Source organism: Poecilia mexicana, unplaced genomic scaffold, assembly GCF_051168715.1.
Source record: "Poecilia mexicana isolate PSO_F unplaced genomic scaffold, ASM5116871v1 scaffold_14, whole genome shotgun sequence".
In the NCBI taxonomy this organism is placed as follows: Eukaryota; Metazoa; Chordata; class Actinopteri; order Cyprinodontiformes; family Poeciliidae; genus Poecilia; species Poecilia mexicana.
In genome coordinates, this window is record NW_028263383.1 from 19,521,927 (window position 1) to 19,549,219 (window position 27,293).

The 27,293-nt window shown below is 41.0% G+C and overlaps 1 protein-coding gene across 1 annotated transcript in view; it reads left to right on the forward strand.

Annotated features, from left to right (window-relative positions):
* Positions 1 to 12,690: 12,690 nt before the first annotated feature.
* Positions 12,691 to 27,293, forward strand: part of mark4a (MAP/microtubule affinity-regulating kinase 4a) — a 30,553-nt gene continuing 15,950 nt past the window's right edge. Inside the window, exons 1-3 of the mRNA XM_014986435.2 lie at positions 12,691 to 14,923; positions 18,997 to 19,194; positions 20,913 to 20,966. Of these exons, the coding sequence (XP_014841921.2) occupies positions 14,870 to 14,923; positions 18,997 to 19,194; positions 20,913 to 20,966 (306 nt within the window). The 5' untranslated portion in view covers positions 12,691 to 14,869. The remainder of the gene's footprint in view (positions 14,924 to 18,996; positions 19,195 to 20,912; positions 20,967 to 27,293) is intronic.

A 27,293-nucleotide genomic window follows, 5' to 3' on the forward strand; every position in this document is an offset into this window, starting at 1 on the left:
CACGTCTGAGTTGTTTTTGGTTCAAATGCTCTAACCTGTCACAGTTGATAAGCAGTACCGTCGGAAAGTATTCACACCCCTCCACTTTTTCCACAATTTGCCAGACTTCTTCAGATCTCGATTTTTAAGGATAGTTTTAAACAATTCACACAAAACAGCTCACAATGACATGAATAAAGCAAGTTTTCTAAATGTTAGAAAATGTAAATATTTACAAATAAAGGGGACAGTGGGGCTAAAATCCATGAATACTTGAGAACCCCTCTAAAAATGCCTATTTTTAAAATTCAAACACTGAAATACCTTAATAATGCCGTGATAAACACAGTGGAAACTGTCTCAGGACTTCCACAGAAGCTAACATCTAGTCTCTGTTATCTCTGCTCTTGCAGATGCAGCCAATCGGCACCAAGGGGAGGGGGAAAAATGGCGGTCCTGGATTGATTGCTTTGAAAATGCCAAGAGCATGTCACTTTCTTTTAAATATTTCAGACATGGTCAATGTCTGAAATATAATAATAATCTGTGATTAGGCAGATTTTCTATGGATAATTATAGAGATATGATCCACATAAATTTAGGACAATATGCGAACGCTGAATCACAGAAAAGGCAGGGGTCCACTGTACAAACATAAATATACCAATTGTTTAAGGTTTTATTGAGATAGCATTAACCCTGCTTAGAGTCTCAAATCCCGGGTCTCTCTATAGCTCTATAGGCTTTTGTACACCTGCATCTTGGTTCTTTCTTGAAGAGTCCCTCTCTTCCCTTCATGCAGCCGTTTCAATCGGTTCCAATGCAAAGAAGCATCTCCTGAGCACGAGGCTGCCATTACAATGCTTGACAATATGGACAGTGTCAACCGGGTAAAGAGTCTTGGCTGATTTTCTCAAGATATGCCACTCAGATTTTAGGTCATCACATAAGAAAATTTTGTTTCTCTTGGTTTGACCAGCAAAACTTCAAACCCATCACATTTTCCCATGGACATTAGGCTACTCTATCATAAAGGCTGGATTGTGGGAGTGCGTTAACTATGGTTGGTATTTTGAAAGGTTCTCCTGTTTCCAGAAGATAACAGTGCAGCTGTCCTTCAATGACTGCTGGGTTCTTGTTCGCCAAGGATCTTGAACTGGGATTGATCGCTTTGGTTGAACAAGATGATTTGGGCAGGGTCATCATTCCTCCATTCCTTTCAGTACATCTCATAATGTTTGTTGGATGCTGCCAAATGTATTTATATTTGGTAACTTTCCATAGCATTGTTATTTGCCATAATCCGGTGATGGAAGTGGGGCTCCATGACCTCAGTTTTATTCCGGCTTCCTCACACAGACACACAGTGCATGCTAGGCTAATTAGTCACACAAAATTGTTGCTAGGATTCATATATAGCTACTTTTGTTTGTCTCCACGCTGCACTTTGATGACTGGTGATCTGTCCAGGATGTAACCGTCCCCCCCCCCCCCCTACCCCCGCCCCAATTCTGAGTTTCAAAAAATATGTTTGCATTTTTCATAAGTTTAAGAGATGTTTAAAAATTAGTTTTCAGTTTGTGATTGTGGGTTGTTTTTTGCCCATAATCTTTGTTTTTGTTTTCAAGAAAACCAATTAAATGGATTTTGGAATAAGAATATAAAACAGCAAAAGAAAGAAAGGAGTGTGAATACTTTCTAATGGAACTGTATGTATTCTGTTTTCCTGAACAATAAATAGATATGCTATCCTTCAATTACTGCTTCAATCTTTAATAGGAGAGTTCGCAGTCTGGGACTCCTCGTATGTGAAACAATACATATCAAGAGGCACTTTGACAGAAAGATAAATGCCGGACAAACTGACGCACAATCTGTGCAATGCCTATATATACACGCATACTTTATGTCTTTGTTGTTTATCTTAAGGGCCTGACTTTTTTTTTTCAATAAACAGATCCTAAATTAAGGGGCTCTGCCACAACAAAAGGGGTCATAGACCCCGAGGCCAACAACGGGATAGTTTTTGATAAACAAAGATTTCCTGTTGTCCACTGAGGTGCCAGCGGATGCTTTTATTGGAGCCAAGTTTACATTTGGCACCAGGAGGAAACTTCCCCTCTGGTTCAGCCGGGGAGCTTTTTCATCTCTGAGCTGCTCGTGGCCTGATCAGAACAAAGCTCGCCTGCCTCATCAGGGTTCATTCTGCATACTGACCTCTCCAAGTCAGCACTTCGAATCTGAATTCAAATGACAAACTGAAAGGTAAAGGGGCCAAACACAAGGACTCATCCTCTTTGAAATCCTTCAACAGTTTTCACATCCTGACCACGAAGTTGATTATTTTTTTATTGGGTTTCTATGTGATAAACCAACTTTTAGCGGAAGACAGAAAGGTCAAAATCTGAAGAGTTTCATGCATACAGTATGTATTGACCACCATTTACTTTGATACCCCTTAAAAAATCTAAGAGTCCACCTGTATGTAACTTAATCTTGGTTATGTGAAGGCCTCAGAGGTCTGTCAGAGAATGTTAGTGAACAGACAACATAATAAAAGCATTGCATTGCACATATCAATGAAAGATGTTGGTGGCAGCATCGCACATGATGTAGAAAACCCTACTTTCCTTTGGTCAGCCTTTGCATTGATCCTCCAGACTGAGGCCAGTTACTGAAACACATCATAAGGTGACATAAGATGGTTGTAAAGAGTTTAAAACTTGTGTGGCAGGACCAGATAGGTTAGGGTTATACAGTGTTTGGAACACAATAGCCCAGTCCTCAATTAATGTCGTCTGTCTTAGGTAGAATACTCATGGTCTAACACAGCCGCTGGTTCTGACAGCAGACCACGATGACATTTGTGCAGCCCATGCAGTATATCAGACATGATAAAATCAATTCCCATCAACTGGTGGCAATGCTGTCTTCAGTCTTTACAAGGTATCCTCTGTGTCTCGTCCCCTAGACTATGTTTCTGTTTCTTCGAAACAAAGAAATGACGAAATCTATTTATGTTTAAGCAGTGAAAATATGGCTTAAAAAGGAGTAGATGAAAAGACATCTTGGCAAAGTTGTTTATAGTTGTCTGGATATGGTTAAAAACTGGTTGAGTTTGATCAAACGGATCGGCCAAGTCTGTCTTTCATTGCTTTTGTATAACTGCCCTGGGACTTAGAGTTGAACCGACTTTTGTAGGCCAAACTGAAACAAGTACTAGCCCACCTGCCACACCCTTCAGAATAACTTCATGAACCCTTACAGTAGATGGATGTCAACAGCTTAGAAGTGTAAGTTACACCCAGCATTTAACTGGTTGCTCTGGAAACTGTCTACAATGGTGTCGCACCACTTGTGACGTGACTTCTTATGTCATTTGTTGGTTGCTGTAGAAGTATCAGTTTCTAGCAAACTGAACCGTTTTTGTATAGATCTCTTCTACATGAGTGATACATTACACAAGAAGTAATCCATTCTTGCTCACTATGCTTGTTTACACTGTCGTCATACGTCAGGAATGTTTCTGGAGACTACAAGCTCTGTACGCTCTATTCATGTGGAATTACAATGTTCTCTATATTTATGTTGCTGTTCTGTTGCAGTTACCTCTCAGTTTCAATCTGTGCCCAATAAAGCTTGGTTCAGCTGGTAAACTTTCTCCCTACTGTCACCTCATCCTTGCAATAAATTGAATAGAATTGGATGAATTTCTATTGATTTGTTTGTACTGCAAAGTACCTGGGAAATTGCTTTTGATATGAATTTGCATGATGTAAATAAAACTGAACTGGTTCTATCAGGATCCATAGCAGCCAGGTAGAGGAAGGTGCACCACCGTCTAGATAACAATGGGTTTCATTTGACACATCAAGTCTTGTCCCTTAAGCTTTTTCCTGTAATCACCAGCAGATCTTACATCTCTCTGACCTCTGACTGCTCTCTGCACTTGATTTTATTTTGATGTGTTCCAAGAATTTGTGGAATAGAACAGGAAGCACATTCAGTAAAGTTGGCATAGGTTAAATGTTAAGTTTGGCAGGCTGGCTTTTCAGTCAGAACTATATCTAAAGGCATTATCAAACATCCTTTCTTATAGCAGGCGGTTAGCGGATGCTGGATGGCAGTTTTCCAAATGTCCCAAGCGGGGATTTACCATCCCTGACTGAGAAGGACAGATTGGCCAAACTCTTGGAGGTTTCCCTCGATCAAGCTGCTGAAGGTGAAACGGTGCACGATATCACAATGCAATCCCTGGGAAGCACTCCCCTGCTTCCTCTCATTAACACTGCACTGCAATGGAAAATCCATCAGGCTGTTTGTTTTCGGAAGCAAGCCGTGCCCTGCTTTGTTCACACTGTCATGCACTTTTCACGCTTCCACTCTTTTCTGTTTGTTTTTCATACAGCTTTCAGTGTGTTATTAAGTACTCAAAAGGTTGCGCAGTTCTAAGCAAGAGGGCTTGTTTAGTCTAGACTGTTTATCCCGACTACTTTGACTTATGTAGCTTCTGCAGATCACTTGCTTATCCAGTTTGTAGAAAATGTACAGTACTGAAGTGCTGTACAGTGTGATGGACAACCATTAGTTGGCCATTACTGTTCTGACAGCTTGTATGTGGAAGTCCCACAGGATCTTAGTTTGGTTGTTTTCCACCGCTTTGGGAAGTGATTTCCACTTTGACCTAGGGGTCTCCACTTCGTACTTCCACTTAATTTCTGTGCACTACTGTATACCAGCTACTTGGTATACAGTAATGCATTTCTTTCCTTCTAGTCTGGATCCTCTTTTCCTGCACGTGGGATCTTGTCTGGTGTGCTCGATCTGGATCTGCTGTCCTATCATGATCAGTGCTTCTAGGCAGTCTTTCAGGTATGCTCTTTCAATTATTTGGTAGGATTTGATCATAGGATATGGTACATTCCCTTCAATGTACCAAACGAAGGGGATGTACCAAGCCCCTTTGTTTAGTACATCAAACGAAGGGGTTTTTATTCCCAGGTCTCTTCCAGTTGCCATCATCTGAGACATTCTCTGAGTGGTTCATTCTTGTGGCCATCTTCCTGATTTGTTTTTGGACCTGTCCTTGAATGTCTCATCTTGGATACTGGTTCTGATGCTCACTAGTCCTCTTCCTCCTTCTACGCACTTAAAATTTGGATGGAATCCACTATAGATATATTCAATGTTTTTTATGTTTTAACACCAGTCTTCTGAATTTCCTCCTTTGAGCATCTCGTAAGGCCGTTGATTGCCCAAATCTCATCCTTGCCATTAAACTGACTTCTCAGAACTGGCCTTACTTAATGTAGGTGTATTTTCCTTGAGGCCTCCTCCTGGTTGTCATGTGCTGCAAATCAACGACTCAAAGCAATCTGCTGGGTTTGTTTTAATAGAAACCCTTCTTAACCAGTTTGAATACTAACTGAATTTGATTGAATTGTTTGATAACAAGGATCACTTGGAGTGAATGCATGACTGGATTGAACTGAATTTGGTTTGTAAAGTGATCTGAGATAACATGGGTTGTGAATTGGTGCAAAATAAACTGAATTGAACTGAGCTGAACTTGCTTGTGGTATTTCAAGGTACTTAGAGCTCTACTCACCATCTGCTATTCTCACTTCTGGGAGAGTACTTCCTTCCATGTGGATTACGTTCTCTAGAAATAATTACATCTTGTTACAAATAAAATTCCAGAAAGTGTGATGAGGATCTGAGTTCAGCAAGGAGGAGCAGAGGAATAAAGGAATTGAATAACAGAAGTCAGAAACAAACAGGGAAGCCAGCTGAAGACAGTGGAGGTTCTGACAGTGAAATGGCTATACCAATATAATGGGAATATTTATATAAAACAGAATTTTGCTAAGTGCTATTCTGGTGAGTAAATGAACAGATGAGAATCGACTGTGGGAGAACAGATAACGTAAAGTACTGAGGTGACGTACAAGAAAAAACTGTAACTAAAACGACAAAAGACGACTAAGATCTAACAGACATTAACACTACCAGCTTCTAACATCTACTGACTGAAATTGATTACTTTGTTTTTCGCAAGATGAAGTTATCTCTCTGAATTGGGAGAACCTGTAGACAGCAAACAGCAGAACACGAATTTTAAAAAGTACAGATTTTTAATGTATTTTTTAATATATTAAGGAAATATTAACTTAAAACAAGTTCCTATATCTTGTTGAAAAACCATTTGTAAGTCAATTTTGCTTTATTTCAAGTGTGCATGGATATCTACACTAGAAGCTCAGCAAAAACACGTGGTAAGATTTTAAGATTTTGCGTTTTTGCAGTGTTGTATCCTTAGAATGAATAACTGCAATTAATAAAATAGATTCAGCTTGAATCTCTGCCTCTTGAAAATCTCTAAATATTAAACATACAAATGGAACTGCCAAAAAAGCAAACAATTAAACAAAACTTGCAAACAAAAATATCACAATCTGGTAGCAAATCAATCCCGATGTCGGAAGAAGAGAATCACTTCACATGTGAAACTTCCTCGTGGAAGCGGCCAAGTGCCGTCTTGTTAGCTAACAACAATTACATAACAATCTGAGAACAACCAGCTCTGACATGACCCATCGGGGAAAGCTTCCACAAGGAGAACCTCCTGTCCTCTCCCTGCGCTCAGAATGTGCTGTCTATCAGGATGGCTCCCCACTTGAACCAAAACAATAGTGCACTTCGTCACTCCTGATGGGATATCCTGATTTATGTTATCCGAGTGTATCCATCAAGTGGATCTTTATTTAGCAGCGTGGAGCAGCAGGGCCCTGCCTCCCATGTGCCCGCTCCGCTCCGGACACGTCAACATGTTTGCTTCGTTATCAGCAGTCACATTAAATGATCGTTTCTCAGGACCCTGGCCTCAGGCGGGCAGACTGGAGGAAGCTCACCTTTGTTGAAAGCCAACACTTTATCTTAAGTAAACTTTCTCCAAATTAGAAGGGCTTTGTACAAAAACACATGAGTGAAACTCTGGCATGCATCAGATTTTTTTTTTTTTTTTTTTACTTATATGTCCCGCCATAAGAGTTGATTTATTTGATTTGTATTTGGGTGGAGGGATCCAAATATTTTTCTCAAGTTTGATCTGGCCTAACGCCATGTATGCTATAAACATCCCAACCTGTGGAGTTATTTGTTTTCCTTTGTTTAAACTATTTTGACATCTCTATAATAGTGAGAAAAAAACAGGAGGAGGCTTTTTTGGTACTGATTGTCTGTATTTATGTGAGCACAGCCCTTGGCCTCGCAGTCCTGGCCTCGTGGCAGCGAGACGCAGACCGTCTCTGCCCATGAGCTGCGATACGGCAGGACGGCGGAGGACAGGAGACCTCTGACCTTCAGGTGCGATCGGCAAAACAGAAGCAATGCAATACCCCTATGAACAATCTGAACCCATGTTGGCAAAACCTTTGTCGATCAGGTCTGTCCGTCCAGCTCATTCAAATCGATTCAGTTCAGAAATGCTTTATTTATCTCAAAGGGAAACTGAATGACATAACTCTTATCGTCCCCGAATCTTCAAAGAGTCGTTGTGGATGGTCACGCTGTGTGACATTCTGATGACGACATGCTACTGAGATGCCTTAGTGTCCGGGGAGCAGAGACGATACTCCTGGATGCCACTATATGTTATTAGCAGCCATAGCTAATCCACCTCCTTTGCTTTTGCTGCTCCTGTTTAAAGGGGCAGTGTTGTGTATTATGTGTGAAGCACCTTCAACCACTCTATGCAAGAAAACTAGAATGGAAGGTGCTTGGGTTCGATATCCATCCGGTATCCCAATTGGTGTGCGGCACCAATGACCTAGTTTATGACAAATATGACCCAGAGAAACATTAGAATTTTAGGCAAAATGATTCAGTCTAACTTTATTAAACTAAAGTGACAGGAAATCCAACTATTTAGTCACCAGATAAACTCTAAAGCCGGAAAACTCTTAATAAGATTTAAAAAACCTATATGTAAAGCATAACAAATATTAATGGCCACCTTTTCCCTTCAACCAGGGCAGAACAAGAAATGTTCACATACATCAATATACAGCTTTTATAAATTACTTTTTTTCTGTAAAGTTTTTTTTTTTTACATCTGGTATTTTAAGAGAGTGGACCATATTACTTTTTCATCAGTTTTACTCATCATGCAACCGTTTCATATCAAAAGCACAATTTCAAGTGCACCAAAAAAACAAAAGACAACAACAACAACAAAAAAAAAACACATCCCTGACATTCTCTACTTTAGCAAGTGAAAGAGTGCTTTGTGTCTTTTCAGGGCAGCAGCTCCTTCTAAAACTTGCACAAACATGAGTTTAAAAATAGATAAGAGGCAGGAGAAAGAGGAGAGAGTGGGGATGACAGTCAGAGACCAGACAGTCAGATCTTTTATTACAGAAAAAGAAGTCTGCTCAAACGAACATCCTTAAAGGCTGTATATTTGTGAGGGAAGTCCATGACCTGTCTGAGAGGCCTCACCTTCATTCTCTGGGAAGAACGGCTGTTGTTGTAAGACCCCAAAAACAAACATGCTTGTTCAAGCTTCTTTTAAAAAGTACAACGGGCATATAAGGACCATTGTAGATATAAAAAAAAACGGAGAGTGAAATTTCCACCATAAAAATTTTTAAATTGATCACTGAAATTTTCTGGAAAAAAAAGAAGAAAGGACAATTCTCAGTTTGTAAAGTTGAAACTGTGCTAGAAGAAACTCAATAATTTTGATGTCATTCTCAGAAATTCTCTAAAAGAAACAAGGAAAATGTCTGAGTTTAAAAAGATGAAAATTTCAGAGGTTTTCGGTGGAAATTCACTCTTTTTTTCTGTCTACAATAGTAAAAAATAATAATAATCTGATGTCTGAAATCCTCGTCTGGTCAGATTAAGCAATGGAACGAGAATCTGTGCAAGATTCTATTTTTTCTTTACCCTACAATTTAGGAATCATTTGAATTTCAAAATGTCCAAAAATGCTTCAGTGAAGTTCACACATTTCTGTGTTACAGTTTCTCTGCGTGAACAATAGCGAAACACACAAGTCTAACCATTTTCTGAAGAAGCCTCCCCCGGCTTTGTTTTGTCGCAGTCCCTCTGTACCTGCCAGCAAGTTGTCTGTTCCTGCCGCTAACAACAAATTTATTGGCTCGGGCCATTTGCAAGAACGGAAACTGCTTTGCATTGCGAGAAATAAGTCTGGAACAAAACAATGGTTCTTCTTGTGAAATATGGCAGCAGGGTCTCACCTTTGGCTCGCTGTGCCTGCTCCCCCTGCTTATTTACGTAAGCACGACGCGTCCTGTACCCCATCAGGAAGAGGTGTTTCAGGAAAACCAATTCTGAGGTGAGATACAGAGTAAACTCTCAGCATCGACTAGGCCCCAAAAGACACCTTGTGTGATTTCAAAAAGGAGGTGAAGGAAAGGGTAAACGCGAGTGTGACCCTGCGCACCGGACTCCACAGGGAGCCTGGAATCTGCTTTGTGGAATTTGATTGCAGGCTGGCTTGTTTCCACATTGCTGGCAGGTTATGCTGACCAGCTACATAATCTGTTCATTGTATTTCTTTCTAGCATTACCGAATATCATCCAGCTGCCTTTGGTCCATATTCAACTCTAACCTGCAAAAGGTAAACAGAACAACAGGGTGCACTTACACTCTAAAAATAGTGGGAAACAAAACAATTCTGGTTATCTTGCAAGCCCAATTTTGGGACGATGCAGCACAACACTGCTGGGATAGAGAACTGGGTTGGATTCTCACCCAAACACTGGGTTCAAGTAACTAGAGTGATTTATTGCCTATTTGTTGGTAGGTATTCTTTGATTCTCTCATTCGCTAACGTTTTTTGTGGGACGAGACTCCAAATTATTCAGTGTTGAAATCTGTGCAAGGCCCAATATCGGGTACCGAGAGTTCCACAGTGCTTCTCAGAACCTATTAGTGGTGTCATTTTGACCCTTTCGCTGGTCTCAATTGTAACATTGAACTCAAAAAGCATTCCATTCTAAGTAAATACTTACACATCACAATGAAACAGATTGAACTGCTGTACTTGGACTACTACAGTCCTATGCATGTATTCACATTTATGAGCTGCTGGTCTGGGACGGAGAATAAAATTCTTTAATGTATGAGTGTTTCCTGGTTGAATCAAGATGGAATATCATCAACAACCATAAAGTGACAGCTGGCAAAGCTCTTAAAAGTTTTCAGTAAGTATGATTGAATTGGAATGATTTTTTTGTAAAGTGCCTTGAGATGACTTTAGTTGTGAATTGGCATTATATAAATAAACTGAATTGAATTGATTGTGCAGTTTACTTAAAGATCACTGTAAGTAAACTGTAAGTGAACTAGCGTTCTGATGACGTTCGTGCTAGATTCTGATAATAAGTGGTAAAACCTCCATCCATCCAGCAGTCATTGGGCGAGAGGTGAGGTACACCCTGGACAGGTCGCCATTCCACAACAGGACAACACAGACATACAGTCATTCACACTCACACCTAAGGACAGGAGAGAGAACCACAGTTAATCTAGCAGTTATGTTTTTCAGTTGTAGAAAAAAGATATATCTTATAGCTCCATCCTCATATTGTAAATGAACTCCAACATAAAGTTAATATCCATACACAATAAAAGTAACATTTAAAAAGTAAGGTTTAAGTTCAAAAGCTCTAAACATCACAAAGTTGCTCCTGCGGCCTTTCTGACCTACTCCTGGGCCCCCTAATCTGTCCACCCCCAGCATCGTCCTTCATCAGCAGAGAGATAACTGTTTGAGGCTAATGGCTCCATGTCCGCTCCCGCCGCTTCTGCAAATTTGCCCTTTCATGTTTCATGGTTGGTCCATGTAGCCTCTGACACACGAACCGACTGATTTCTGTATGTTTATCCAAGACACTGAGGGAATGTTTTGCTTTCTTCTCCCTGGGTATGAATGCGGTCAGAAATACTGACTTTGTGCATGATGATAAACCGTAGCTGAATCAAAGTAAATAAATAAAATTAAAAAGAGATCAGTTTGTCTCTTGAATAAGAGTGATTGTGTGAAGGGTAGTAAGCCCCGACAGCATTAGCACTATGGTTTAGAAGATGCAGTAATAAACTTTGGTGATGTTCCGTTGAAATTCTTACTTTAAATGAGTGAATGTGTGTTTCAACACTCCGGAGTTGCTCTTTACACCGATCCAAATTGTCTGACAAGGCGCAACATTATCTAGGATCTGTCTCCCTCTGGTGGCTTCCTGGAAGAATTACATAAAGCAGCCAACCTTCTTGTCGACAGAGACAAGAAGGTTGTCTCTTTGTGCTCCTTGAAATTTAAAGCAGTTAAATGGAAGGATTCATATTTTATTTACCTTGAACACATGATAAAGTATATTTAAAAGAAGACACCGAGTCTATTATAAATATGAGAAATGCTTCATGCCATCGTCATGCCAGCACTGACAGTGTCACATACATAACTTAATCTGAAACTTCATCAATTATTGAACCTTTGAGACTCCATCACTGCTCTGTTCTGTTTCACACCATTATCAATTAACTAGCAATGACTGGCAGAATTTAACGTGCTTAAAGGGTGGCAAAGAATCACAATGTGATCATTGTCGTTAGATTATTGCACGAATGAAGCTTTGAGCACCAGTACACTCCAGACATTCCACAGAGATTCAAGACAAGACTATCTTGATGTCAAAATAGTTAAATCAACGACGTACAATGTCTAAAATTCTTCAATGACATTAAAAAAGAAGAAACATTGTTCTTTTTGCTGATAAGCCATCCATCTGTTGTCTTTGCAGCAGGTCAGGAATGGAAACCCAGACTTCCCTCCACCCAGTGACACTTCAATTCTTCTTGGGGTTTTTCAAGAAGTTTCACTAAAGAAGGGATAAGAAGTTGCTAGTTTGGCAAATTCTGCTTTTGTCTTGGGGTCTCCTCTGAGGGGGATCTGAATGGATAACCTCCAACAAAAAAAAAGACATTGAGGAGGCATCCTGACCAGATGCCACTTCAGCTGAAAACATTCAAAAGGCATTGGCCTGAGTCTGACCTCCGACCAGGCGATGGAGCTATTTGACATGTCATGAAGGCTGTCGCCAGACACTCTACTGAGGAAGTAGGGCGTCCATCCAGAATCTTGTTCTTTCAGGGATTATCCACATCTCAAGACTGTAGATAATGCCTCGAGTATAAATAGCTGTAAAATGAGGTCTTTGCCTTTTGGCTCGGCGCCTTCTTGACCAGAACAAACAAGGGCAACACCACCACTAACGCAGCTAAAATATCCGATCTGGTTAACTCTGAGACCTCTAACTAATTTCACCACATTTTTGTGCAAAGAATACATGCTTCTGGCTTTATTGACACCAAACACTCTGTAAAAACAGTTCCAGCACTCCATATTCCCACAATACTCCCACAACAGGAAGGGACACAGCTTTCTTATGGTCCTCAAAACACATGTGGACCAGACAAATAAACTCCAATATGTTAAGAACTCTGCAGTATCAACTCTCTGGTTTGTTGTTCCATGACCCATAAAAAAATCTACACTACTTGTCCAACAATTTTCCAATCACTTTAAGCCTAAGCCTAGAACAAATGTTCCCAGAGAGGCTGGGATGTTTTCCCTTTGATGGAACACATTTAGTTGTACGTGTTTTTTTAATATGTGCATTGACATAGTTGCCATCATGTCATCTTTTTTTCATCCAGTATTTCAATTAAAAGTTAAACTTTAGGAAAACAGTCTAAAAGACGCAACATAACATCCACAAGGGATCGTGTATTGGAAGCAGAGAGCCTAGCGCCATCAACAGTTTCAACGATCTAATGGCAGCTAGATCCCGATAAACATGTGGATAGAGCTCATTTTCTGTCTTTACACTGATTTGGTGTAGAAATGTAAATACATAAGTGTTAATGGTTGCGTCTCTGGAAGAGTCCATGATGAATCTTGCTCACTGGGTAAGACGGAGGGGTTCTCCTTGCAAAAACAACAAAAATTAAATGTTGTGGTTCATCTCCAGGTTTGTGTCGTTTTACACGAGTTGCTCTAACAGTGGGAAGAGCCTTGGCGCACAGTCAGAGACTAGCCCTCCTCACGCAGGCCAATGCCACGCCACCTGTCATCAACAGCAGGTCTTACAAAAACAGAGGACCCTGCAGGAATCACGGGGCCGGGCAGAGAAAACTCTCCACACGGTATTTTTTTTTTCCAGAGACGTTGGATTCATTAAAATGAACAAATACACGCTGGGGAAACTCGCAGTGGTTGTTTTTGTCCCGGCCCCGTCAGCCTCTGATGTGGCGCATCTCAGCTGCATCAAGTAATGTATGATTTGCAGGTCGGAACAGGAAGTCAATGGATCTTAGTTTCCAAAGGATCTTAGTTTCAAAATAAAGCGCTACATTTCTGTACTCTTATTTATTTTATTTATTTATTTATTTATTTATTTATTTATTTATTTATTTATTTATTTATTCATTCATTCATTCATTCATTCATTCATTCATTCAGTAGAACCACTATGTCCTCTTCAGAGGTCCCTAACCCCAGAGGCTTATTTTTGCTAGACAGCCGCGAGTTAAGAACTCTGAAGATTTGAAAATTGATAGCTGGCATAAATTATAAAATGAGCTTGTGAACATGTTTGAAAAATAACATAGCAGATTTATTTTTCAATGAAAAGAAAAGGAGAATGTTCGTCATCACCAGAGCAATAGATTAAGAATTTAGATTTGCTTAAAAATGCAAATGTAAAATGTAAATCTCCATGGCTCTGTTGAATTTTTATAAATAACACATAACAATAATTTGCACCAGACAACTTTATATTTCTGTCTGAATCATTTAAATATCAAATCAGACCTTACGATCAGTTACTCAGAGCCCAAGCAGACTTTTCATGGAATACCTTTTATTTTAACTTGAGCTAAAATATATTATATGCTCTCACTTGAATACCTTTTTTTTAATTTATTTTATTTTATTTTATTTTATTGGCCAATCTGCCCACCTCTGACACCATCACTGTCGGCACTATGGACTAGTAAACAACAAGTGTAATTGTATTCCTGTTCCGTGGGTTGGTCTTTTACTTCCAAACCACGGACCGGAAGCCTTTGTGTGTCGCTTATTGCCGCTGCCTCGACGGATCTGTGCGCATCTGATCGAGCTGGAATAGCGAATTGGGAACATTTGGGCCCTCTCTCCCCTGCTGCACCGTAAGCCTCCGTGTTTCCGTCTCTGCAGCGGTCGCGCTGGCGTCGCGGGGACCGGGCGAAGCGTTCCTGTTATGACAGCGACGGGATGACAGCGGTCCAGTCGGAGCCGTGTTTGTTTTGTGTGGCGAAATGAGGCAGGGGGTGGAGAGTCGCCACAGAGACGCTGGGCTCCGGCCAAACATCGCCGCATTTTAGCACCACTTCTTCTTCTTCTTCTTCTCCTCCCTTGCATGCAAGGGCTTCTGCATTGAGCTGCGTCGCTGATCGACCCGGTCGTTTTTTCTTTCTTTCTTTTTTCTTTTAAAGACATCTATCTTTGCAAGGTGCATGGTGGAAAATGCAGCTTGTTTGAGGACACCCCTCCTCCACCACCACCACCTCTCTCTCCCTCTCCTCCACATATCCATCGCTGCCATGACAGGCAGAGGTCTCCTCCGGAGCTCGGCTCGGTCGCTCGGAGAGCAGGCAGATTGACTCGGGACGGTGGGGCCTCGCATCCGCGGATGCCATTCTGTCTGTGGATCCTGTAAACACCGTCCGCGCAAATACACGGCGAACGTCGCTCGAGAGCTGGGGGGGTGGGGAGAGGAAAATTAAGAGGGGGTGGGGGGGAGAGCGAAAGAGAAGGAAAACATGTCGTCTCGATCTGCATTACAGTCTGGAAACGACAGGAGCACCGGAGAACATGTAAGTGCAGCCGCTGTTTGTGCTTGTGTGCATGCAGAGGGATAGGATAGGATAGGTGGTGCATCTCCGAGCACAGATCTGCTATGTGTGGCCTTTGGCATTCTGGGCTTTTTTTCCCTTTTTTTTTTCCATGCGCATGGGGGGAGGGTGGGATGAAGAGGAGGAGGAGGGGAGCATGCACGGTGCTGTTTCTTCTCGTTCTGTACAGATCAAGGGGCCCAGGATGTGAGGCCACCGTGCTGCTCTTTGGGAAAGTGCTAACCTTGAGTGTGTGCGTGCGTGTGTGTGCGTGTGTGTGTGTGTGTGTGTGTGTGTGTGTGTATGTGTTTGTGTGTGTGTGTGCAGGGAGACGAGTTGATGGCAACCTGAGTCGATATCGCTCAGCAAATATGCGCAGAAAGCATGAAAACCCGCCGTCACATCTCTGTATATGTACCTCTGTGGAGAGATAGTGATGTCACATTATACCCCTTTCCTCTCCTCTCCTCTCTGTGTGTGTGTGTTCTCTCAAAATCGGATGGGTGGGACGAGTGCAGGAGGCCCAGATATAAACGCATAGAGGATATGTGGGCTTGTTGGTACGAAGTGGAGGGGATTACTGCGTAAAATGATGTGCAGTCCGTCGCTGCGCAGCCTACAAAGCGCCCAGCCCTACAGCCAGTGGGTGTCAGACAGGCCATACATTCTACAGGGGAACAGAGGAGAGGCCTGCGGGAAAGACACAACACATCTATCTATCTATCTGTCTGTCTGTCTATCTATCTATCTATCTATCTATCTATCTATCTATCTATCTATCTATCTATCTATCTATCTATCTATCTATCTATCTATTGAGCATTGATCTGTCTCTGAGTGCAGATCTTCTGTATAATTAGGTCTTTGTGACAGATGAGTGAATTGAGCAGATATCACTGGTGCCATGATGGCTCAGGTGAAAAGCCTGACAGGAACTCTGCTGCTCTCCATGTGTGCCCCACACTCCACCCCCCACACCACACCACTTTGCCTCCTCCCCACCCCCCAGCTTCTCAAGCTGTGCTGGAGGTAGGGAGGTGGGAGCAGGAATAGAAGCACCATGTCTGAAGGTGGGGCACGGGGCTGTGGGCTTGTTATTGTTGTGTAACTGCAGCCTCTGGGATTGCACTGTTGGCCTGTTCGGCTACAGACCTCTAAGCTTCCATAAGCCACTCTTTCCTCCTGTTGGCCACTTTGCACCTGCTCCAGGCATGATATTATCTTCTTGCCCCTTTTGGTTCCAGGTATGAGGGTTTATGTCTGCTGACGTTGCCCATTTTCAAATAATTCAGATGTGTTTACTGAAGTGAGGTTCTGTGAGGTAGTTATTAGTAATCAGTGTTTTACCCATGGTAGATTCTCATACAGGAGTGAGTTCATCAGCTGGTCCTGACCCGTTTGTGTTAGATGGTTGTTTACTTTGTTGCCGTTTCTTCCAGTGGAAATTAGAAGAACAAACGATATATCGGCATTGACATTGGTATCGGCTGACATTAGTCATTTTTTAACTTATCGGCATTGGTCCGATAACCAAAACTGGGATGATACTAACAACCGGTACTTTTTTTCCCCCATCTTTTTGCCATTATGGAGGGAGATGGAAGGAGGTTGGGCAAGTGGTATTTGGTTGGTCATGTGTTAATGATGCAGCACAGCATTGTGGGTAGTTTAACTGAAGCAGTGGTGAACTCAGCTTTATGGTTGTTTCAGTCATGTTTTTGAAAAGGTAGCGAAACGTCTATAATAGCAATCAGTCAGAGCAGAAGAAGAAAAAAAAATTACGCTTGCTCTTTTTGAAAGAACATTTGCCAGGTCTGCTCTTCTGATATCTCTGTGAGAAATCATTTCATTTTTTATTTCTTTCCCACTTGAAAGTCAGAATGTCATGGTTCCATGTCCAAAGAGACAAACCGAAACAACCTCTGATGTTAGGATTCAAATTTGGAAGGTCAGCGGTCTCTTGGTGGGTTTTATTTGTAATGGGCCAACAAAAAAAATAATGGCAGCCATCTCTGCGGGTGGAGATGCATTTAGAATGCCTGAGGCTTGTTACTAACCTTAAGAAGAAGCATTCGACTGCAAGTGTTCTCATAATTCGAAAGAAACTTGCACAGGTTTGCTTTTGCACAAGTGTTAACTGGAAAGTAAATCCTCCATGAACCAGGATGGGTTTTGAACGGAGAGACCTCAGAGAGGTGGCGAATCTGCAGCTGCGTATTATCTACCCTGACACCAGAACCAATATGGCTGCTGTGCAAATGGACTTAAACTACGGTTATAAGCTTTTGGTTCTTCTGACTGCGTGTCATTAAATCAATGACACACATCAGTAAATGTGGTAAAAGGATGAAATTGTGGAAAAACTTATTATTAGCTTGTGCTAATGGTAATAGTTAGCCTAGCCACAGAAGAGTTTCAGAATCCAATATGGCTGCCACCTGAATAGACTTAGTGTAAGCTATAGTTATAAACTGTTGGTTATTTTGCGGCACAGGCCAATAAGAATAGTAAAAGGGGGAAACTGTGGAGAAAATCATTGTTAGCTTGTGCTAATGGTAGTAGCTAGCCTAATGGTAATGGTTAGCCTAGCCACAGAGCAGTACAACAAGTGAATCTTACATGTTTTCTGTGTTGCAACCAACAGATTAGCTTTTACCAATGCAGAGCTCGTGATAACTACTTCACACCTCCGATATCCATTTAACTCCCGGCCGTCCCACATGCATCTCCATATTAAAAACAACGTGACTCAATCTTTTTATCATCAGTGTTGCACAACTATTATTTTAGTCAACAATCAAGAAACAGAAGAACCGTTTAGACCTCTGCGAACCCCAGCAAACAGCCGCGCCTCACTCCACAGAAACTGCGTGAACAAGTAGCAGGAGCCCAGAAGTAAGCCCATTCTGAGCCCAAAAAAAGACGCAACATGCTCATGTGCTGGACAGCAGCTGTTTACCCAGAAACAAGGGGCATGTAGTCACATGAAGCTCAGTTCAGCTTCACTTGTTTTCGAACATCTGGAGGAATGTACCCACCAATATTTAGCTCTCCCTTATAGCGCTATACAGGCATCTGCTTAGCAAAAACAACAATTTCAGATGCTCTTATGTTTTTTTTTCTTTTCAGAGTGTTCAAACATCTGTAAATCAGTGCAGCTGTCTGGAAAACAGTCTCGTCTTCTTTTCTTGAACCCTGTAATTCTGCCAGCCAGCCCAGTGGGCCCTCAGCTGTTAGCTTGTCTGTGTGCACAAATGGCGTGTGTACGCACATATGCTTTGATAAGTGACTTTCCTCTAATTTCAAGAAGGGGTCTGTATTTAGCCAAGTACAGAACACATATAGCTATTGCAATGTTTTCATTTTTCTGTAAACCTTTGAATACCAATCTCAACTGAACATCTTAAAACAAAAACATTTAAGAACACAGAGTATTCTTAGAATAACGATTACCGTGGTTAGCAGGGTTAGCATGGTTAGCCTTAGCTAGCAAATGTAAGCAGAGGGTACTTTCGGTTTTACAGTTGAGGAAATGCTTACTTTCTACTACATTTTTAACACATCATCATCGGATTACGATTAGCAGCAGGACTTGATGAAAGAACCAAGGACTAGATGAGCTGGTCATGTCAGATCTGGATAAGAATATCAAAGCTTTGCTCTCATTAAAACTACTTATTTCTAAAAATTGTACGACTTTAATATTGCGACTTTATTCTGCTAATATTATGACTTTTACTCTTGTATAATTATGACTTTATTCTCAAAATGTCAATAAACAAAACTTAAAAATATTTGAGCCCTACTACTTAATTTCTGTGCTCCCTCTAATTGAAATTAGAATAATATTGAAAAGCCTGTTTATTTTAGGAACTTTGTCGCCCGATTAAACACAACATATGGAATAATTACACAAGGATGGATGTTTGAAAGCCTTTATTTCTGCAGCTGCAGCGTGTCATGCTGGTGCTGCAGCGTGTCATGCTGGTGCTGCAGCGTGTCATGCTGGTGCCGACCTTCTCTCCACTCCCTGACGCTCCCCTCTTTTCTTGCAGCATGTGCCGCTCGGTGCCAGCCGCGCAGACAAGGCCACGAGCCAGTCCAGCCGCTCTCTGGGCGCCCGGTGCAGGAACTCCATCGCCTCCTGCTCAGACGAGCAGCCGCACATCGGCAACTACCGTCTGCTCAAGACCATCGGCAAGGGAAACTTTGCCAAAGTCAAGCTGGCGCGCCACGTCCTGACATGCAGGGAGGTGAGCCATGGGGCAGCAGAGACCCCCGGGTGGCGGCAGGAAGAGGATGAGTGGGCTGAATATGTTGTTGATGGAAATGTTTCCTGGGCGAGGGAAGGCGGTAACTTCACAGTGCTGCTGGGGCTCTTCCTGTTTTCCTGTGGGCAATAATTTCAGAGAACTCAGTGTTGATTAATTACAACCATTCTGGTCAGTATGGAATAAACACATTCAAATATAACTGATACACTGTTTTTGCTTTGCTACATGTCATCTTAAAGAGTATTATATAATATCAACAACTTTACATAATGTTATAATGTTATTCCCTCATCATCTGGAGTGTTGCTTTGATTCTTTTATGCATGTTTGAGAAATCCTTTAATCTCCCCTGGCAACCATTCAGCTGTGCAAAACACCTGGGTGGACCCAGCTCTGCCTTTGAAACGCAGCTTTTCCTTAGAGCTGCAGCTTCCACGTTTCTGTCTCACACAGCAGTCCACTCCCCCACTCGGCTCCTTCAGACTAGCCAGCAGCAATTAGCAGGCACCTGTTGGAACTGCACATCTTTTGAGCTTCTTATGCAAGCTACTTCTCAGTGCAATGCTAGTGAAATTGTTGTTAAAGGGTTAATAGAAGATTAATGTTGTGATGACTTCCTGAAGGCAGAGTTTCAGAAAGAGCAGGAGTTTTTAAAGAGACATTTTCAAGGTGTTAAATTATGAAGTCAAATTTCCATTAAGTCATATTTCATACATACTGCATTTTCATAACCATGGAAGTTAACATAGTTACTATATTGTGCTATGTGCCGGGAAATCACATAATACTGCCCCTTTAATGCAAAATTAATGTAAAAAAAAAAAAAAGAAAGAAAATCTAAGTAATAAAATAAATACAATGACCCAAATGTTAAAATGCACAAATAATAAAATTATTTAATGTAACAGACCGAAGAAAAATATATTTAGTTTTAACTTGGATCCCTCTATATTCAACATTATCAATGTTTTGTAGACTGTTTACATATGTTTTTGAAGAGTAATTTCTTTAAAGACGGCTTATTTTTCCAGTCTTGTATTTTCAGTTCTGTCTTTCAAAAGACATCTGCTTTTTCTCCATGACCGTTAAAGGAGCTGCCTTGAACTGTTTCAGTCGATCCCGGGTCAGCCTGTATGTTCAGGAACTAGTGATCCACCAGACCAGGCTTTGCGTTCGCATGAGTTAGCGAATCTTTTCTTTGGGGGCTAGATTTTCTTGGTTTAAATGGTGTTTTCAGGTCAAATTAGAGTCCATCGCTTTGCAGTGGGAGAGATTTGTCCCGAAGTGGAAAACACTCAAGACAGTTGCCAATCTTCTTAGGAGTGAATGTTCCTGCAAATTTAACCAGAAGTCACTCCACTTGACGCTCCAGAGAAGCTGTAAACCCCAAGAGCTTAAATTCCCACTTTTTTGTTTCTCAGTTAGCATGTTGTATGTTAAGCGGGAGCATTAGAGGAAGAGCATGAATGAGTTGTTTGGAGGGTAGAAGGCGATTGAATTTTCACTGTAAAAATAATATGGAGACATGATTTTTTAAATTTTTATTTTCTATTGAGATATAAACATGCTCAGATTAAGTGGAGATACACAGAAACAAATTGACATGCGTGAAAAAATATCTTGGCTTTATGTTTGCTGTTGTACAAGAATTTGCTTGCGTTTCCTCATCAAAACGTCTTCTTCCTCGTCTCTTACAGGTCGCAATAAAAATCATTGACAAAACCCAGCTGAACCCAACCAGCCTGCAAAAGGTCAGTTTTCTTCTCTGTATTTCTGAGTTGCTCCTGTAGCGATGTGTGCCGTGTTTTCAGGAGCAAGGAAAGAAAACGCAGACTGCCCTGTCTGATGTTGTGCTTCCGCTGTGTTTTATCCTCTAAGTTTCCATTACAAATGTGCGCAAAACTTTAGTCAATAGCTGCATTTCCATTGGCCTTAAAATCGTGCAAATTGGAATTGCAAAAATAGATCTCTTAATGGAAACACAGCAATTTAAAAAAATATAAAAACACTTTTTTTTGTAAAAAGTTTTTGCGCAAACAGGAGGTGGTTTTTCGGCTGCATTGAAATTAGTGTGTTCAGCAAAACTGCGATGGAAATGCTTTTTCTTGCCATCACATGAGTCACACAATCAACAACCGGATGTTGCTTCTGGCACAAAAGACGAAGAAAACAAAAGGAAATGGAAAGAGACTTCAGAGTTGTTTTTTGGGATTTGATATATTGATTCTAATTTCATTATAACTCTGAGTTCCTCAGTTCCCTTTTTGATTAGACCAGTCTCGTTTGTGTTTTAATTTAGTTCAGTCCTTTCTTAGAGATTCCACTTTATTATAGTTAATTATTTCTTATTTGTTAGTTTAATTATGTTTCTTATGTCTAGTTATTCTTTAATGTTAGATTCATTTCCTCTCCCTCGCCCCCTGTGTGTCTCTCTCTTCCACCACACCTGCAACCCGTCAGCTAATCAGTCTAGGTCCTTTGTTTCAGCATTCGTTCTCCCAGTACTTACACACCTCACCTCCTCTCACTCTTGGCTGGTTCCTCCCGTTATTTTCCTGTTTCTTCTCCACCAACACCCTTGTGTAGTTTTCTGTGGATTTCTGTTTTTGTTCAGCTCTGGCTCTCTGCATTCCCATGTTTTTTTTTCTTGTTAGTTTGTTTTATTTTTTTTTGTTTTTAACTTTTAATTAAAGAAAAGATTTTTCATCGGATTCACCCAGACTCCAGGTTGGACTTTGGTCCACGATGGCTTGTTTTTTTAGTGACTCACTTCATGAACAAACTTATTCGCATGCGATTTCAATTGCATTCCACATTTAGTGGAAATGTCGCGATTGCAAAATTCTCTTTTTGACTTTAGTGGAAAAGCAACAAAGTTTGTAACGCATTTGTAGCGGAGCTACTATTCCACAATTTTACAACTGTCGTGCTTTCATTAAATGAGAAACTCAGTCAAAATCACATGTGGATACATTTGTTCATGTGTTGTCATTAAGAAAGACGCCACGGCAAGATGCTCCGACTGCTTTCTGTCGTCTTTGTGTGGTAACATCCGGTTATTGATCACCGATGTGAATTTTGTTTTTGTGCCATTTAAGCTTTGTGAAATAAACCATCGTAGCTCCTAAATGTTTTTAATCAAAAAATCAGTTTTTTTGGGTTTTTTTTTTTCAAAATCGTTATGTGTCCACGTAGCAAATTTATTTTCAAAATGTCAAATTGCACAATTACACTGGTCAACGGAAACGCAACCCGTGACCGGAGAGGGCTGTGAGAGGTTCAGGCTCCTCCTCCACCATCTCCCCCTGCAGAAAGCAGCAGGAAGGGAGAGCAGCTGATGCTGATGCAGAGGGGGATCATGGGATGTGATGCTGTGTGGCAGGTGCTAGGGCTTGGACGGGAGCAAGAGGAGACCTCTGATCCACATATCATCTCTCGTCTCTCTCTTGGCTAATCGCTGTCCTGAGAGAGGGGGGGTGGGGCTGACTCATCCCGGAGGCCGCGGTCACCCGGCTCACGCTCCCCTCTGTTTGTGTGCATGTCTTCCTACCACGTCTTCCTCAGACACGCGCGTTTGCGGGTAACGGCAAAGGACGTGTTGTAGAGGTGTTCGTGTCGGGATCTGTCACCGTTTTCGTGGAAAGGGGAGAAGTGTCGCGACAGGAATGGGGTGACTCAAGCTCCACCGTTGCAGCCTGACTCACGGAGATGTCGAGCAGGAGAACCTGTGCTGGACGTCCAGGCACACGGAGACCAGTAGACGGGGTTCCTTAAGTCTGGAAGGGGCTGCGATGAAACAAAATGAGAGCATGAAAAAAAATCTGTGTAGTTCCAGACTTTATTCCCCATTCTGTTTACTAAAAGTTGTGTCCTTCCTTCTAAGTGTTGTTTTTTTTTTTCTTCTGTACTTTCTCCTTATTTGTGTCTTTCCTCATATTCTCATACTATTCCTTCATTTCTTTACTTTCCCCATCTTTCTTTTCTTTGTCCTCTTTTCTTTAATACTATCTATCTGTGTCGTGTCCTTCCTGCCTTAAAAGTGTTGTATTTTCACTTGAAGATGCGTAAGAATCCTAAGATATTTACTTCCTATATCCCAGATATCTCAGCATCACCTCACGCAGCTGCATGTAACACAATTGGGTGAAAGTTGAAGGGGATATGTAAGCGACTAAGAATACAGACATCCTGCAGAGCTGATTGTGTTCTTGTATGGCCGTCACCAACATTTAGCCATAAGGGGCTCCGAGGATTTCTGTCTTTTGCACCTCCTTTCTGTGAAGAAGAATCTTGTGAACTAAAAGATTTCCACTTTTAAACATGTTCATGGCTGCTTACAGACCCTCTTAAAATTGCAGGTTTTTGAGACTTTAAAGTTTGAGTTTATAATTAATCGTTTTTCACCTTTAGCATTTCAAAATGTTGGAAGCAGCTTAAAGTTTCTGTTTATTGTTCTTGAAAAGTAAGAAGGAGTTCTGTGGATTTTTGGCATTCAGGCCAATGCTGAATAGATGTTAACAAAAGCAAAGCAGGGCGTAGTTTTAGTGATCAGGAGATTTTCAAGAATTACATCTTTAGTGGAAAAATGAAAACTAAGTCTGGGACGTTGTCGCATACATTTTGTTTAATTAATTCCATGTAATTAATCACAGCCTTTTTCTTTTTCTTTTTTTTTTTACATACAAAAGTGTCCAAGCGGAACGTTTGTATTTGTGCGTTTCTGCTATGCCCATAACTCTAACGCGCACAAGCGACATCAGCAAACAACGAAGCCGCTTCTCTTGGTCCACTGGGATTAATCTATGCTTCAAAAACCGATCTGATTGGACGCTGGAAAATACTGCTGTTGTGTTCAAGTTGGGCTAAAAGCAGTTAGCCTATCAGTGAAGCTACTCGAGTCTAAAATAGCATGTCGGTGTCAAACATGCTAGAGCAGCAAAGTCTTGTATCCTGAGAGATTTTGCTGAATAACTCAAAAATTTGGGAGAAATTAAATATATGTAGGAAACTGGTGGTATAAATCAAAATGGTAAAAAGCACAGCCAGAGAGTGGACTGTATTTGTCCCACAGTCTCTACTAAGAGACGTCCTCATTCGACCATTTTAATATCTAAACACTGCACAATGCATCACAATTTTAACATGATGGCAATATCACTATATTCAATAATAATATTGCAAATAACTGGTTGAACAGCAATCAATTTGCGCTTTTTTGTGGCAGTAATTTATTTATTGATGGTTACAGCAAATGTTTAAGAGGGCTGTGAAAGATTTAAAGAAACACAACTTGGATGTTTTATTGCAAAAGCATCAGATGTAGTCGATGCAACTTTTTCACAGAAACGGTGTTAAGATGGAAGAAAATGTATCGTTTTCAGCGACTTGCCATCTGTTGTTGGTGCTTGCTTTGAAGCCAAAGTAAAAAGAAACTAACACTGGTTATTTTTTGTGTCACAAGTCATTTCTGTACCGGAACATTACATGTTTTCTAATCTCGTATTTGTAACGTAAAGTGAATGCTTAAATTGGTTTAAAATGTCAACTTTGAAACAATTTTGTGTTTTAAAGAAGTAAAATCTAATTTATAGGAAGTGCGCAGAAGATGGATTGAAAATACCCACTTTATGTTCTAACGTAAAATGATGCATGTGAAGAGTAAAGAGTCTGGATTACAAAACAACAAAAAGCTCTTGTATTTACTGCATGCGCTAAACCCTGGATAATACTCTAACTGCACAAGGTCACTGGTGTCACAGAGGCTATGAGGAGGAAAAGATTAGTTTTGATCAAATAAATAAATAAATAAAAAAGTCAAAGGCAAAACAAATCTAATCTTTAGCTTTTAGGCTTCGTTTGACCAAATCCACGTAATATTTTTACAATTCTCCAACTAATAAAGCAGAGCTTCATCTTCATGTACGGTGGCTCTGATAATTCCAATTTGACAGAAACAAACAAAAAGAGAAATCTGTTTTATGATGGGAGAAAAACATGTGCACAGCTTTAAACTTCTTTTAACCAAATTTCATAGTCAGTCTTCTTCAGCTGGAATCTGTCAGAATTTCATGTTGAATATTAACAGATTAATATTCACATTAACTCATTTCCTGTTGAGTTTATTGCTACACTGTCATTGGGTTAGTTTTTCACCTGTGTTTCTACAGACCATATTAATAATAATAATAATAATAATAATAATGGACTTCTTTAACATGTATTTAGGCTGGGGAATATTCTGTGGGCCTAAGACATGAATGAGCCCACATTAACATAATCTGGGTGCTAATATATGTAGAGAGGAGAAAGAAAGAAGGATGGCTGTCTCATACGTAGAACAATGAAGAAAGAAGTGAAATTGCAAATGGAGAAAATGTCATCTTATCGTCCATAAGGCAGCTTTTAAATCTCGTGAGATTTCCGCGTTGTTCTATTAAAACTCTGAAATCAAATCAAACCATTTCTTTTTATTATTATTATTTCGTGTTTTTAAGTCAAAACCCATCGGCGCAACGACTCCCTTTTTAATGCAGTTTGTCACCATCTGTTTGATTTGAACTCTAGCCAGGATTTGCAGGAGGGGCCTCGTCGCCACAGAGCTTTGCACATCCGCTGCCATTACGGGGCCGCTATTTAATCAGCAGCAACGAGGGTCAAACTTCTCGCTGGAGGAGCTGTTAAAGCTGTGATTCCTTTTGACGGATCCGATCCCGTCCGCCCGCCGCTTCTGAGCAGGGGGAGCCGACGGCATGGGTCAGGATGAGGGTTTCAAGTACTACGTATCCCAAGATTCCTCTCCAGCGCAGCTGGGGAAGAGCTTAATACCTGGGTTGCTATGGCAACAGTGACATCAGGCTAGCGAAGGCTGCTAGAAGAACTGAATGGAGGAGGGTGGGGGGAAAACACAGAGAAATGACGGGGAGTAGAATAGCTTATCAGGCATCATTTTCCTCCCTTTTCCCTCCTTGTTATCGCGGATTAGAGCTGTCTGTTTTCAGCCGTGCTCTTTGGTCCAGCAAACATGCAGCTATTTACATAAAATCAGGGGGAGCTGCCTCGGTTTTAATCCCCCCGCGCCGCCCGTCGCCTCACGGCAGACCTCCAACACGGAGTAGAAACCGGGCGGGTTCTTGGCTGCACATTCACTTGCACATTTGTGCGTGGGCATCATGTTGTTGTTGCCGTGTTTAAACGACGAGGAGGACTTCGCAAATCCTAAATGTGATGCGGTTATTTTAGGTGTCGAGTTGTCTGTGTGAGCTGGTCATCCTGAGACTTCGACTGCTCACATGTCTGCGCAACGGAACCGTTGGTGGGATTCGTCTTGTTTCATCCACTTCCTGTCTGGTTAAAAAGAGATTAAAGACCGACTAGTTTGTTGAAACGCAGACAAAATGACTGTGGAGCTCACAGTTTTAACTGTTTATATAATTTGGTATTTGCATTAGCCCTGTTAGCATGGCTAAAACAGCGGTGTCTGTGCCGCCAACATTTCCAAACCCAACATGTTCCATGACGCAAAAAGATCAGTTTTACTATACTTAATTTAGTTTCATTGTCATCTGCTGAAAGCCGTGCTTTCTCTCACTTTTATTTTTTTGCAGCCCCATAACTACTTTTTAACATCTCACTAGCTACGTTTCCCTATTTGAGCAAATTGGAATTACAAAAATAAATTTGCTTAATGGAAGGTTTTTACGCTAGGATGAGGTGGTTCTTCTTCTGCATTGAAATTAGTGTATTTCACGAAACTACAACAAAAAAAAACACAAATTTTTTCGCATCACATAAGTCATGTAAATAACGACCGGATGTTACTCCTTCTGGAAACGATGAAAAAGACGACAGGAAGTTGTACGTGGATGAGATGTCTTGACATATTATTTAAATATTGCATGAAGTTTGTTCTTATTTAATGGAATCACTGTATTTGCAATTTGTTTTTGTTTTGTTCTGTTGATAGTGGAATATCAACAAAGTTTTGCACTTATTTGTAATGGAAAGGCAGCTAATGGTACTGAAAATAGCTAATTTTGACTCTTCACTCAGTAGCAGCTTCTACACCTGGTGTTGTTTTC